We start from the raw sequence: 14,487 nt of genomic DNA, 5'->3' as shown, positions 1-14,487 counted from the left end.
AGACATACAAGAGGACTATTCCCTGTGCATGTGATGACTCCTGCCCCTTCTTGCCCCCAGCACCCTCTGTACAACACACCAATTTCCCCTCAGACTCCCTGAAGGTTGACTGCACAATTCCCTCTTTTTTTCTCCTGGCACTTCCCTCCCTTGTAAAACTCAATTATTTCACCCTGAAATTCACAGAACTTTTTCCTTCCAAATGATAAGTGTCTAGAACAGAGAATACCTGACAGAAATTTTAAGAAGTTTTATTCTTTCCTTTTGTTTATTTTCATCTCTCTGAGATATTAGCATCATAAAGAGACTTATTTTGTCTCAATATGAAATCTTCTAGCGGCCTGAACAACATCACAAAGCCAATTTTGCTTTATTTTTTCCCTCTACACTCCAACATGAATGCATGAATGAATATCATCTAGTAGGGAAATTGCTTTTACTAATAACATCATGAAACAGAGGGAAAGAGGTTATTTTGATTCTAGTAGGAGAGATTCCACACAGGTCACATTTGACATTTGCCTCAATTTCACTCTTAAAATAAGGAATCAAAATATCATGAAAAAATGAAAATATAGATCTGGCTTTTATTCTCTGAAAGAAAAGGTACTAATTCAGGGGTATTGTGGCAATATAATCCTCTCTCTGTAGAAATTTTCTAGTGAATCAATGTAGTTTAATTTTACTGTATGTAATGACAGGATTTGTACAGAGTATGTGAAAACTATACTGCCTTAACCATTCTCCTCCAAAGAAGAAGCAGAAAGTTCTTATTCAACTGTCTGGAACACATTATGGGTTCTTACTTTATGTTGCATATTGTCTGCTGTGTCATCAGGACTGTAACTGAAATTTGGAAGGTCACCTTCCATGTAGCTAAAAGGAATTGCTGGGAATGTTGAGCTATTTAAACATGACACACTTTTATCCTCTGTATTACTATGGGGAAATCTTTACAAAACTGGTTGTTTCATGATTGAAGTAGCTGCCAGGAATCTCTTGTTCACCATTTTTTCTTTATCTAGTATTTCATCTATTATCAATGCTTATGGGGGCGAAGATTTTAGGATCCAGAACCCCCAGGCATGGGGCTGTGAACATGACACATCTGTGTTGCAGGTTGGCCAGCCCAAGGAAGCACCAGCCTTTGTGGGTTTTCATACAAGGAGAGTTGATGTGCAGAGGCAATAAACAAAACTGTTTTGTGATTGACTGCCTTGGTAAACATAAGCACACCTGACTCTGTGCTGCCATCTGAGCATCACCAGTTGGAGGATCATACTCAATGAGAGGAGGAATGGCCTGGAGATGATTCCTCAGTCATTTGTTCCTCACAGAAGCACTAAGAGTATAAGGGAACTCAGCCTTCCTTCTTGCTCAAGTCACTTAGATTGTCCGACAATGGACTTGGGTGACACTCAACATGGCTCACATTGGTATGAAGCCAGTGGAAGTCCCAGTTTTCTTAAATGTCACATTTGTCATTCAACAGAAATAAGTATACTATGACTGCTACCAAATATCCATGTAAAGTTAAATTTAAAGAAGGGCTGAATGCTGAACCAGAGACATGGCATAGAAAGAAGGAAACGTATGAAAGGTTTATGTCCAAATTGCAAGAAACAATGTTACCATAGGTTCTCAGTGGATACTCTGTGATTGAACGGATTTGGTTACCAAAAATCTCATAATAAAAGTCATGTCAAAGCATTGGCCCTTTTTTTACTAGGAATCTCTAGGTTAAGAAAAGGTTAACATACCAAATACCCATAGCAACTGTGATGCCCTGGCAGAATGCCAGCCTGAACTTCTCAGGCATATTCAAGGCTGGGAATGTTTATTAAGAACAAACCCAATTATTGGGGCCATGAAGACTCAAGTTCTTTTACCTAATCATTGTGCCTCTTGTGACAGGAAGTTATCTCTAAGTGGTGTTGGAAAACAGAATGTGCCATTAGAGTTTTTGTTGTTATGTATCACCTACATGTTACCTATCTCATTGCCTGGTCCAGTTTCTGAGTCAGAGACTGGTCAGGCCCTTATCTATAGAATGACAATCAGGGTGACCTGGCTTTCTATTTCACTTTGTAGATATGGAACCTATTCTCATGGGCTATTTAAGAAGCTGGGAATACCTGGGCCAACACCTCTGCCTTTATTTGGAACTCTTCTGTACTACCACAAGGTGAGTGTGCTTGAGCTCCCTCTATTTTTTCTCCTGAGTACAAATGCCAGTTTAGTGCCATCAGTAAAAATGTCCATCTTCAGGAGAAATGTAGTAGTTTTTATCCTTTGAGAAACAATGTTCAGGCCCCTTCTGGAGAATGGTTAGGTTTTCCCTGGAGCTCTGAAGTCAAATCTTCAAGAGCCTCAGTAGAACAGCTCGGATCTCTGGTACATCTGCATTTGATCTTCATGATGTTGTTCAGACTTTGAATTCATCATAAAAAAGATGTTTAACTTCCTGGGTGCATATTTCCAGGAAGATTATATTGTGCTTAGTATTTGAGCAAAAAGTCTGTGAAAGAGGGCATGGTAAACACCTTCAAACATTCCTATTCTTTGCAAGGTCTCATGAGTCCCGTTGTAAATAAAAAATGAAACTACAGTTTCTAAAGTACCCCAAGCATTCATAAGTTGATAATTTGCACATACTTAATTTTTGAATGTGCAAATACCCTGTGGTTATTTCCATGGCTTCACCCAAGTTTTACTTCCTGTGACATATTTGGAGGATTTAACAGATGAAATGACAGCATTATGTATTTCTTGTTATCATTCAAAGATAGCACCCTAGCAGTGAGTCTTAGCAACAAATAAGTATGAATGAGATAAGGTAGCCCTTGTCTATGGATTTCACATAATTAAACAAAAGATGTGTACTGTTTTTTTTTGTCTATTTGAATTTCTTTTTTTTTCTTTTTTTTATTGGTTGTTCAAATCATTACAAGGCTCTTGACATATCATATTTCAAACATTAGTTTCAAGTGAGTTATGAACTCCCATTTTTACCCCAAATACAGATTGCAGAATCACATCGGTTACACATACACATTTTTACATAATGCCAAACTAGTAACTGTTGTATTCTGCTATCTTTCCTATCCTCTACTATCCCCCTCCCCCCCATTTCTCTTTTATCCCGTCTACTGTAATTCGCTTCTCTCCTTGTTTTTTTTCCCCCTTTCCCCTCACAACCTCTTATATGTAGTTTTTTATAACAATGAGAGTCTCTTTCCATTTCCATGCAATTCCCCTTTTCTCTCCCTTTCCCTCCCACCTCGTGTCTCTGTTTAATGTTAATATTTTCTTCCTGCTCTTCCTCCCTACTCTATTCTTAGTTGCTCTCATTATATCAAAGAAGACATCTGGTATTTGTTTTTTAGGGATTGGCTAGCTTCACTAAGCATAATCTGTTCTAGTGCCATCCATTTCCCTGCGAATTCCATGATTTTGTCATTTTTTAATGCAGAATAATACTCCATGGTGTATAAATGCCACATTTTTTTAATCCATTCATCCATTGAAGGGCATCTGGGTTGGTTCCACAGTCTAGCTATTGTGAATTGTGCTGCTGTGAACATCGATGTGGCAGTATCCCTGTAGTACACTCTTTTAAGGTCTTCAGGGAATAGTCCTAGAAGGGCAATAGCTGGATCAAATGTTGGTTCCATTCCCAGCTTTCCCAGGAATCTCCATACTGCTTTCCAAATTGGTCGAACCAATTTGCAGTCCCACCAGCAATGTACAAGAGTACCCTTTTCCCTACATCCTCGCCAGCACTTGTTGTTGTTTGACTTCCTAATGGCTGCCAATCTTACTGGAGTGAGATGGTATCTTAGGGTGATTTTGATTTGCATTTCTCTGACTGCTAGAGAAGGTGAGCATTTTTTCATGTACTTGTTGATTGATTGTATGTCCTCCTCTGAGAAGTGTCTGTTCAGGTCATTGGCCCATTTGTTGATTGGGTTATTTGTTGTCTTATTGTCTAATTTTTTGAGTTCTTTGTATACTCTGGATATTAGGGCTCTATCTGAAGTGTGAGGGGTAAATATTTGTTCCCATGATGTAGGCTCCCTATTTACTTCTCTTATTGTTTCTCTTGCTGTGAAAAAACTTTTTAGTTTAAGTAAGTCCCAATTGTTGATTCTTGCCATTAACTCTTGTGCTATGGGTGTCCTGTTAAGGAATTTGGAGCCCGACCCCACAATATGTAGATCAGAACCAACTTTTTCTTCTATCATATGCAGAGTCTCTGATTTGATATCCAGGTCCTTGATCCATTTTGAGTTAACTTTTGTGCATGGTGAGAGGAGGGGATTCAGTTTCATTTTGTTCCATATGGATTTCCAGTTTTCCCAACACCATTTGTTGAAGATGCTATCCTTCCTCCATTGCATGCTTTTAGCCCCTTTATCAAATATAAGATAGTTGTAACTTTGTGGATTAGTCTCTGTGTCCTCTATTCTATACCATTGGTCCACCCGCCTGTTCTGGTACCAGTACCATGCTGTTTTTGTTACTATTGCTCTGTAATATAGTTTGAAGTCTGGTATTGCTATACCACCTGATTCACACTTCCTGCTTAAAATTGCTTTTGCTATTCTGGGTCTTTTATTTTTCCATATGAATTTCATGATTGCTTTGTCTATTTGTACAAGCAATACCATTGGGATTTTGATTGGCATTGCATTAAACCTATAGAGAACTTTTGGTAATATCGCCATTTTGATGATGTTAGTTCTGCTTATCCATGAACAGGGTATATTTTTCCATCTCCTAAGATCTTCTTCTACTTCTCTTTTTAGAGTTCTGTAGTTTTCATTGTATAAATCTTTCACCTATTTTGTTAGGTTGATTCCCAAGTATTTTATTTTTTTTGAGGATAACGTGAATGGAGTGTTTTCCCTTATTTCCATTTCAGAAGTTTTGTCGCTGATATACAGAAATGCCTTTGATTTGTGTGTGTTGATTTTATATCCTGCCACTTTGCTGAATTCATTTATTAGTTCTAGTAGTTTTTTTGTAGACCCTTTTGGGTCTTCTAGATATATAATCATGTCATCCGCAAATAGTGATAATTTAAGCTCTTCTTTTCCAATTTTTATGCCTTTAATTTCTTTCGTTTGTCTAATTGCTCTGGCCAGTGTTTCGAGAACTATATTGAATAGAAGTGGTGATAGAGGACATCCCTGCCTTGTTCCAGATTTTAGAGGGAATGCCTTCAATTTTTCTCCATTCAGAATGATGCTAGCCTGGGGCTTAGCATAGATAGCTTTTACAATGTCAAGGTAAGTTCCTGTTATCCCTAGTTTTTCTAATGTTTTGAACATAAAGGGATGCTGTATTTTGTCGAATGCTTTTTCTGCGTCTATCGAGATGATCATATGGTTCTTATTTTTAAGTCTATTGATATGGTGAATAATATTTATTGATTTCCATATATTGAACCATCCTTGCATCCCAGGGATGAATCCTACTTGATCATGGTGCACAATTTTTTTGATGTGCCTTTGTATCCGATTCGCCAGAATTTTATTGAGGATTTTTGCATCTAGGTTCATCAGAGATATTGGTCTGTAGTTTTCTTTCTTTGATGTGTCTTTGTCTGGCTTCGGAATCAATGTGATGTTGGCCTCATAGAATGAATTTGGAAGTTCTCCCTCTTTTTCTATTTCCTGAATAACTTGAAAAGTATTGGTATTAATTCTTCTTTAAAGGTTTTGTAAAACTCCGCTGTATACCCATCCGGTCCTGGGCTTTTCTTGGTTGGTAATCTTTTGATTTCTTCTTCAATTTCATCCATTGATATTGGTCTGTTCAAATTGTGTGTGTCCTCCTGACTCAGTCTGGGCAAATCGTATGTCTTAAGGAATTTATCGATGTCTTCACTATCCTCTATTTTATTGGAGTATAGGTTTTCAAAATAATTTCTAATTGTCTTCTGTATTTCTGTAGCATCTGTTGTGATATTGCCTTTTTCATCCCTTATGTTAGTAATTTGATTTCTCTCTCTTCTTCTCTTCATTAGCATGGCTAAGGGTCTGTCAATCTTGTTTATTTTTTCAAAGAACCAACTTTTAGTTTTGTTAATTTTTTCAATAGTTTCTTTTGTTTCAATTTCGTTGATTTCCACTCTGATTTTAATTATTTCTTGCTTTCTGCTACATTTGCTATTGTTTTGCTCTTCCTTTTCTAGGGCTTTGAGATGAAGTGTGAGCTCATTTATTTGTTGGTTTTTCCTTTTTTTGAGGAATGACCTCCAGGCGATGAATTTCCCTCTTAAAACTGCTTTCATTGTGTCCCATAGATTCCGATAGGTTGTGTCTGTATTTTCATTTATCTCTAAGAATTTTTTGATTTCCTCCTTTATGTCTTCTGTAACCCTTTGATCGTTCAGTAACATATTGTTCATTTTCCATGTGATATTGAATTTTCCCTTCCTTCTTTTATCATTGATTTCCAGTTTCATTCCATTATGATCAGATAAAATGCATGGTATTATCTCCACCCCTTTATATTTACTGAGGGTTGCCCTATGGCATAATATATGGTCTATTTTTGAGAAGGATCCATGTGCTGCTGAGAAAAAAGTATATCCTCTTGATGATGGTTGATATATTCTATATATGTCAGTTAAGTCTAGGTTATTGATTGTGGTATTGAGTTCTATAGTTTCTTTATTCAACTTTTGTTTGGAGGATCTGTCCAATGGTGAGAGAGGTGTGTTGAAGTCGCCCATAATTATTGTGTTGTGGTCTATTTGATTCTTGAACTTGAGGAGAATTTGTTTTATGAACTTCACAGCACCATTATTAGGTGCATAAATATTGATAATTGTTATATCTTGTTGTTTAATGGTTCCTTTTAACAGAATATAATGTCCTTCCTTATCCCTTTGGATTAATTTAGTCTTGAAGTCGATTTTATTCGCTATGAGGATGGCCACACCTGCTTGCTTGCGAGGACCGTGTGCGTGATATATTTTTTCCCGACCTTTCACCTTCAGCCTGTGTATGTCTTTTCCAGTTAGGTGAGTCTCCTGGAGGCAGCATATTGTTGAATTTGTTTTTTTAATCCATGTTACCAGCCTATGTCGCTTTATTGGAGTGTTTAAACCATTAATGTTTAGAGTTACTATTGATATATGGTTTGTTCTTCCAGCCATGTTTGATTATTTATCTCTTTTTTTTTCAATTTAGTTTGTTTCTCCATGATTTGCTTTCCCCCCTGTCTGTCTTTACTGAGGTACTTCCCACTGTTGGCTTTGGTTATTGTTTTTCATTTCTTCCTCGTGGAGTGTTTTGCTCAAGATGCTTTGCAATGCTGGTTTTCTGGCTGCAAATTCTTTTAGTTTTTGTTTATCGTGAAAGATTTTTATTTCGTTGTCGTACCTGAAGCTTAATTTTGCTGGATACAGGATTCTTGGTTGGCATCCATTGTCTTTCAGTGTTTGGAATACGTTGTTCCAGGATCTTCTTGCTTTCAGCGTCTATGTTGAAAAATCCGTTGTTAACCTTATTGGTTTACCCCTGAATGTAATCTGTCTCCTTTCTCTTGTAGCTTTTAATATTCTCTCTTTGTTCTGTATATTGGATATCTTCATAACAATGTGTCTTGGCGTTGGTCTACTGTGATTTTGTATGCTCGGTGTCCTGTATGCATCTACAATTTGTATATCTGTTTCCTTTTTTATTTCTGGAAATTTTTCTGTAATTATTTCATTTAGTAAATTACTCATTCCCCTGGTTTCAATTTCTATCCCTTCCTCTATCCCAATGACTCTTAAATTTGGTTTTTTTATATTATCGCATATCTCTTGTATGTTTCTCTCATGATTTTTAACCATCCTATCTGAGTTGGCTAGACTCTTTTCAAGTTGATATATTTTGTCTTCATTATCAGACGTTCTGGCTTCTAGTTGCTCCACTCTATTAGTGATACTCTCATATGAGATTTTAATTTGGTTTATAATTTCCTTCATTTCTAAGATTACTGTATGATTCTTTTTTATAGTCTCTATCTCCTGATATAGATGCTTAACTTCTTCTTTTATCATTTTATGTAATTCCTTCTCAATGTGTTCTTTCGCTGCTTGAATTTGCTGTCTTGTGTCCTCTTTAAGGTTCCATTCCATCTGTCTAAGGTGTTCCCTGAGTTCTTTATATGACCACTTTTCTGATGACTCTATGTCGTTCTGAATATTTGGGCTGTCCTGTGTTGTTTGTACTCCTTTTCTTCCTTGCTTTTTCATACTGATCATTTTGCTTTTTGTTCTGTTTGACTGTTGAGTTACTGTCTACTCCTATAAATTTATTTGATGCTTTGGAGGAAAGGTATTAGCAAGGAAGGGAAGAAATCACCAAAGAGAATGAGAGTAACCAGGTAGAATTCCAGGAAGGGGGAATAAGAGAATTGAAAAGAAATGGAAAGACAGAGGAAGAGAAGAAAGAGAAAGAAAAAAATGAAGATTTAAAAGAATTAAAACAAATAACAATAGTAATAATAGAGATGAGGATTAAAATTAAAAAATAAAATAAAATAAAATAAAATGAATTTTAAAAACACTTTTTTTAAAAAAAAACAGCAACAACAACAACAAAAAAAACCCAACCACAACATCCACCAAAAAAAAAAAAAAAAAATTAATAAATGCAGTCTTAGATTCCGATTCACTATTCTTCCATTAGGTGAAGCTGTGCCCACCAGGCTAAGCTTCTCTTCTTAGTAGGCGGGAGCCTGTCACTGTGCAGCAGCTTTTCCTCCCGGACTGGGCGGGTCTGCTCACTGGTAACGCTCACCACAATACTGGCTACACGCCAGGTCTGCTGCTCCTGTGTGCCCTGTTTTCATGGCCACCTGGGCACGCTCTCCCTGTTTCCCATTCCCTGGAATCCTAAGTTTGTAGGGCTTGGGGTTGAGGACCCGCGGTGAATTTGCTTGCCCTCTGGTAGTCACGCCCCCGGAAACTGGTGCAAGAGACCTCAGATGTTACCTCTGGTGGGATCCGTAGCTGGGAGTTCCGTGCGGTGGGTCCCTCGCCACTCCTGATTCCCCTGTGCGGGCAGGGCTGTTCGAAGTGCCCAGTGGTCGGGACTATTTGTCCGTTTGCCGTGTGGTCGGGGCCCTTTGCAGAGCCCAGTGGGCAGGAGTTATTCACAGGAGCGGGGTGGGGGTGGGGGTGGGGGGTCGTGTGGTTTGCAGCTCCGAACCGGCTGGGGGTGAGATGGGGGGGTGGGGGTGTTGTTTGTAGCGCCAAACCGCCAGAGGCAGTTCACAGACTCAGGCCTGCGGGCCCAGTCCGGCCGCAGCCATTTGTATGTTCGCTGCAGTTCGCTGCAGTTTGGCAGCGGCCGGCTGGAATGTGTCCCTGATCCACTTTGTTCCTGGCTGGGAGTGGGGTGGGGGTGTTGTTTGCAGTGCCAAACCGCCAGAGGCAGTTCACAGACTCAGGCCTGCGGGGGGGGGGGGGGCCCAGTCCGCCGCGGCCGTTGGTACATTTGCTGCATTTCGCTGCAGTTCGGCCACGGCCGGCTGGATTGTGTCCCTGATCCGCGTTGCTCCGAACCGGCTGGGGGTGGGGTGGGGGTGTTGTTTGCATCGCCAAACCGCCAGAGGCAGTTCCCAGACTCAGGCCTGTGGGGGCCCAGTCCGCCACGGCCGTTGGTAGGTTTGCTGCAGTTCGCTGCAGTTCGGCCGCGGCCGGCTGGATTGTGTCCCTGATCCTCGTTGCTCGGAACCGGCTGGGGGTGGGGAGGGGGTGTTTTTTCAGCGCCAAACCGCCAGAGGCAGTTCACAGACTCAGGCCTGCGGCTGCAGTTCACTGCAATTCGGCCGCGGCCGGCGGAATTGTGTCCCTGTGGGATTGTGTCCCTGATCCGCGTTGCCTAGATTCACTCGCCTGAGACAAACTGACCCCTCCCACAGACTTACTAGTTATCGGCAGGTCTCCTTTCAATGGAATATTGTTAGAAGTTCCTCAGCAGGTCCCATGCAACTGTATTTATGTGTCTCTCTGATCCCGTTACTGCGGAGGTACAGAAAATGCTGCCTGCTCACTGGCCGCCATGTTGGAACCTCTGTGTATTGTTTTTTAACAAAGGCAGTATCACATATAAAATGAGCAGTAATCACATGATTTCAAAAATTAAAATTTAAGTTAACTGAATGGAATGTAACATGTTACACAAGAAATGTGAATTTTTATCAAGCCTTTGTCATTAACTCATTTAGAATCTGACTCAGGGACTGCCTACTGACAGAAATTCATGAACTCAAAACCAGAGGCCATAAAAAAAGGCTACACTCTGCTCAGATTATTTCTTCCAAACACTGAGGCTTGTTTATCATACTCTAATTCTATAATTCTGAGCAGGATTATAGACCCCCCTGAGAATAATAGACCCCCCTGATCCCCTGAGAATTCCATTCTGCTCTTCCTGCTGAAAAGGCATTATTTCCTATTCACACTTTCCAGATCAACAGTATACTAGATAGACTGTAAGATCCACATAATTTGGGTCTTCCTGTGCATCATGAAAACATCATCCTTGAAACATAGCAATAGGAAAATTTCTTTTTAAGTGTTAGAAGCAAAAATTTAGAGCAAGTACGTAATTTGTTGACTCCCATGGGTAGGAGTGGCATCTCTCCATCTTTTCCATCTTTAGGTGGAAAACTGGAAGGTGACTCCATTTTGTCAATCCTTACTTAGTCTTTCTCACTCCACAACATACATGAGAATCACTGTTATGGTCGTGGTGTCCCTCAGCAGCTCATGTGTAAGGCATTGCAAGAAAGTTCAGAAATAAAGTGATTGAATTGTAAAAGCCTTAATCTACTCGGTACACTATTTCCTCAGTAAGGATTAACTGGAGGCAACTGGAGGCAGTTAGGATATTGGTGGAAGAGGAGGGTCACTGGGGGCCTGGCTTCAGGGCATACATTTTGTCCCTGGTTAGTTAAGTTTCTGTCTGCTTCCTGGAGCTATGTCCTGAACTGCTTTTTTCTGTCACACTCTTCTGCCATGTTATTCTGTCTCACCACAGACCATGGCAACAGAGGAAGCCATGTATGAACTGAGACCTCTGAAACTGTGAGCCAAGTAAATCTTAGTTTTCTATATGGTTGTTGTCAGGGTCACAGTAGTGAAATAGCCAGCTAAACTAATCACATCAACATGGTCAACTTAGAGGTCATTGGTGCCTTGAATTTCCTAATTTCCCCAGTATTCTAGGGAGATTCATGAGAGAAATGAAAAATATCTGGGGAAAAATGAGTGAAGTGTTCTTGCAAATGTTCCTGGGAAACTCACTCACTTTCTCTCAGCTTTGATTTTTTCACATCCAGGTGGAGGGAATGATTCAAAGTTGGCAGGATTTCAGAAACAGTCCATGCACATGAGAAAATTATACAGAAAACTAGAATTGCTTCATATTCATACTCAAGGACAACTAGTGAAACTGTGGCACACACCTGTAGTCCCAACCACTCTGGAGGCTGAGGCAGGAGTATCATAAATTCAAGGTCATTATAGGAAACATGGCAATACCTTGTCTAAAAAAAAAAAAGAATAATTTCTTTAATATGTACAATACTTCAAGGGCTGGAGATGTGGCTCATGCAGTAGCACGCTCGCCTGGCATGCGTGCGGCCCGGGTTCGATCCTCAGCACCACATACCAACAAAGATGTTGTGTCCGCCGAGAACTAAAAAATAAATATTAAAAAATTCTCTCTCTCTCTCTCTCTCTCTCTCTCTCTCTCCTCTCTCACTCTCTCTTTAAAAAAAATATGTACAATACTTCAAGAAAATTCAAGATGAACTCTAAATTCCCCTTTCTAATGTGCCACAGTCTGGCTGGGCACAAATTAACGGACCCGCCACAAAGCCTTGTAGGTTCAAACAGCAAATCTTTATTCCCGAACTCTCACCAGCACTCTACACACACTTCCCAGGAACACACTCCCTCCACAGGACTCCAGGTGTCCAATTCTCTCTGAACCCTGTGGGAACTCAAGGGGAACTCCAAAGTAGCAAGCGCCAGAGGCAGTAGGATCTGCCATAATCCCAGAGCAGGGTCATCTTTTAACCATTCCCTCTAGCAAAATGCCAGGTATCTTTCTGACTAAACTGTGGCTCTCAACACTAATATCCCATTTATTTTTACTTTGGATGTCTTAGAATAAGAGCTTCCCTCTAACTGCCAGTGATGGACCATATTCCAGTCTGATTTCAAGGGATTCTAATCATTGGTTCCTGAATTAGAAGCAGAGTTCAATATTTTCAAAATAACAATATAAATTCTCTTGTTTCTCCTCCCAGGGTTTTTGGCAATATGACATTCAATGTCATGAAAAGTATGGGAAAATGTGGGGGTGAGTATTTTGGAAATGTCTCTTGGGTAGACTTGTTGGATGAGGCACTCCAGGGAAAAAAGACAATGCCAGCCCAGGGCTATTACTGGTAATTAATTATTATAAAGCTTTTAGAGGCTTCTCCTCCTGCCAAGGGTCCCATATTTCACCAGGTGTCAAGGTTCATGGCCAAGAATGTAATACTTTTGACTTTTCTCAATCTCTGATAACCCAAAAACTCTTGGCCTCACCTTCTCTCCAGTGCCCAGCCTCTACTTTCTTTCCCATTTTTTCTTCATTAGGAAACTTTAATACTGCATAGGAGGCATTAAGTCAGACATTCCTAAAATGTACACCATGCATGGCTTGATCTCCTTTCAAGATTGCCACATTGAATAAAAGTGACCTTTATATAAATTTGGGGGTTATCATGTACATTTGAAAGAAAAGCTGAGAAAGAGATGAACAGATTGTGAAATGATTTGACCTCTGCTTTCTTTTATTATATCTTTCTCTGCAAGTGTAAAATCTTGGGGATTTCATTTGTTTTTCCCTGTCAATTAGGGGTTTCACTACAAGTGTACACAGGGATTTCTCTGCCTACCTCATTCTACTGACTTTGAAGAATGGATGGCCAGTACATTTTAAACCACTATGTTCCCATGGGCTTATGTACTTCATAATCTGCTATAGTGAAATCAGCTAATTTCAGTAGCCATTTTCTTAATAATGCTTGGTGAAAGCAGCTCCAGAGGTATTATTGTAGTTCTTGTGTACTATAAGCAAGTGGGAGAAGGCTTTACATCTTCCTCCCTCTTCATCTTCTCTCATCAAGTCCTCAAAACAGCAGAGCTGGCCACATCATCCTACCTAACTGGCATGGCTCATAAAGGCCATGTTGTTGAGTGGAAAGAGCACACAGGGCTGAGTCCCCACTGATACAACCCCAGCCATCTCTTGTATCTTAAGCACTTGTAAGAACTTAATAATTTACTTGTCTATTTTTCTCTAATTTAATATACTTCCACATCAGAAGAAACAATTAAAGCATAAAAAAAGAACCTTCAGAAGTGGATAAAATCTTTGCCCCCTGCACTTCATTTATGGTGTTAATATTCACAATATACAAACAACCTAATAAGCTTAACACCAAAAAACCAAATAACCCAATCAATAAATGGGCAAAAGAACTGAGCAGACCCTTCTCAAAAGAAGAAATTCAAATCATAAATGAATATATGAAAAAATGTTCAACATATCTTACAACTAGAGAAGTGCAGATTAAAACTGCACTGATTATGAAATATTTTTAAATACAAAATTACTGGAGAATGGGAAAACATGTATGCACCATTTAGACATCTCCAATCAGGCTCTTCTAAGAAAGAATTTTTTTCATCTTTAAATATCTCTTCCCTGTTTCAGTTACATTACTTTCATTTTATATGGCCAGAATCTCGTTGTGTGTCATCACCTACCTTGAACTTGTATCTAGTGTCACTGTGCATTCTACAGTCAGGCATATGGATTATGGAATATCAGTTTGGATTCCTGGGTGTTGCTCTAACTGAAGAATATGGCTTAGTAAGTTTAATGATCTCTTCTTTCCCAACACAGATTGTATGATGGTCAACAGGCTGTGTTGGTTATTACGGATCCAGAGATGATCAAAACAGTGCTGGTGAAAGAATATTATTCTGTTTTTACAAATCTACCGGTAAGCATTCAGTTTTATAAATTTCTTTTTTCTTTTTTTAATTGATTTTTTAAAAATAAATGACAGCAGAATGCATTACAATTCTTATCACACATATATAACACAAGTTTTCATATCTATGGTTGTATATAAAGTATGTCGACACCAATTCATGTCTTCACACATGTACTTTGGATAATAATGTGTATCACATTCCATCATTTTTGCTAACCCCCACCCCTTTTCTTTCCCTCCAACCCCTCTGCTCTATCTAGAGTTCATCCATTCCTCCCATTTTCCCCCTCCACAACCCACTATGAATCAGCTTTCTTATATCAGAGAAAATATTCGGCATTTGTTTTTTTTGGGGGGATTGGCTAACTTCACATAGCATTATCTTCTCTAATGCCTTCCATTTACCTACAAACGCCATGA

The 14,487-nt window shown here is 39.4% G+C and overlaps 1 protein-coding gene across 3 annotated transcripts in view; it reads left to right on the top strand.

Annotated features, from left to right (window-relative positions):
• The window catches only part of LOC101972836 (cytochrome P450 3A4), a 38,535-nt gene that overhangs the window by 665 nt on the left and 23,383 nt on the right, over positions 1-14,487 (top strand). For 2 of the 3 annotated variants that reach the window (XM_078024737.1, XM_078024736.1), the window contains exons 2-4: positions 2,092-2,185; positions 12,325-12,377; positions 13,974-14,073. In XM_078024737.1, the coding sequence (XP_077880863.1) occupies positions 2,092-2,185; positions 12,325-12,377; positions 13,974-14,073 (247 nt within the window). The remainder of the gene's footprint in view (positions 1-2,091; positions 2,186-12,324; positions 12,378-13,973; positions 14,074-14,487) is intronic. The other variant, XM_078024738.1, reaches the window with a different exon arrangement.

This window comes from Ictidomys tridecemlineatus, chromosome 10, assembly GCF_052094955.1.
Source record: "Ictidomys tridecemlineatus isolate mIctTri1 chromosome 10, mIctTri1.hap1, whole genome shotgun sequence".
In the NCBI taxonomy this organism is placed as follows: Eukaryota; Metazoa; Chordata; class Mammalia; order Rodentia; family Sciuridae; genus Ictidomys; species Ictidomys tridecemlineatus.
The sequence above is the reverse complement of the archived record's forward strand: the minus strand, read 5'-3'. Positions and strand labels throughout refer to the sequence as shown.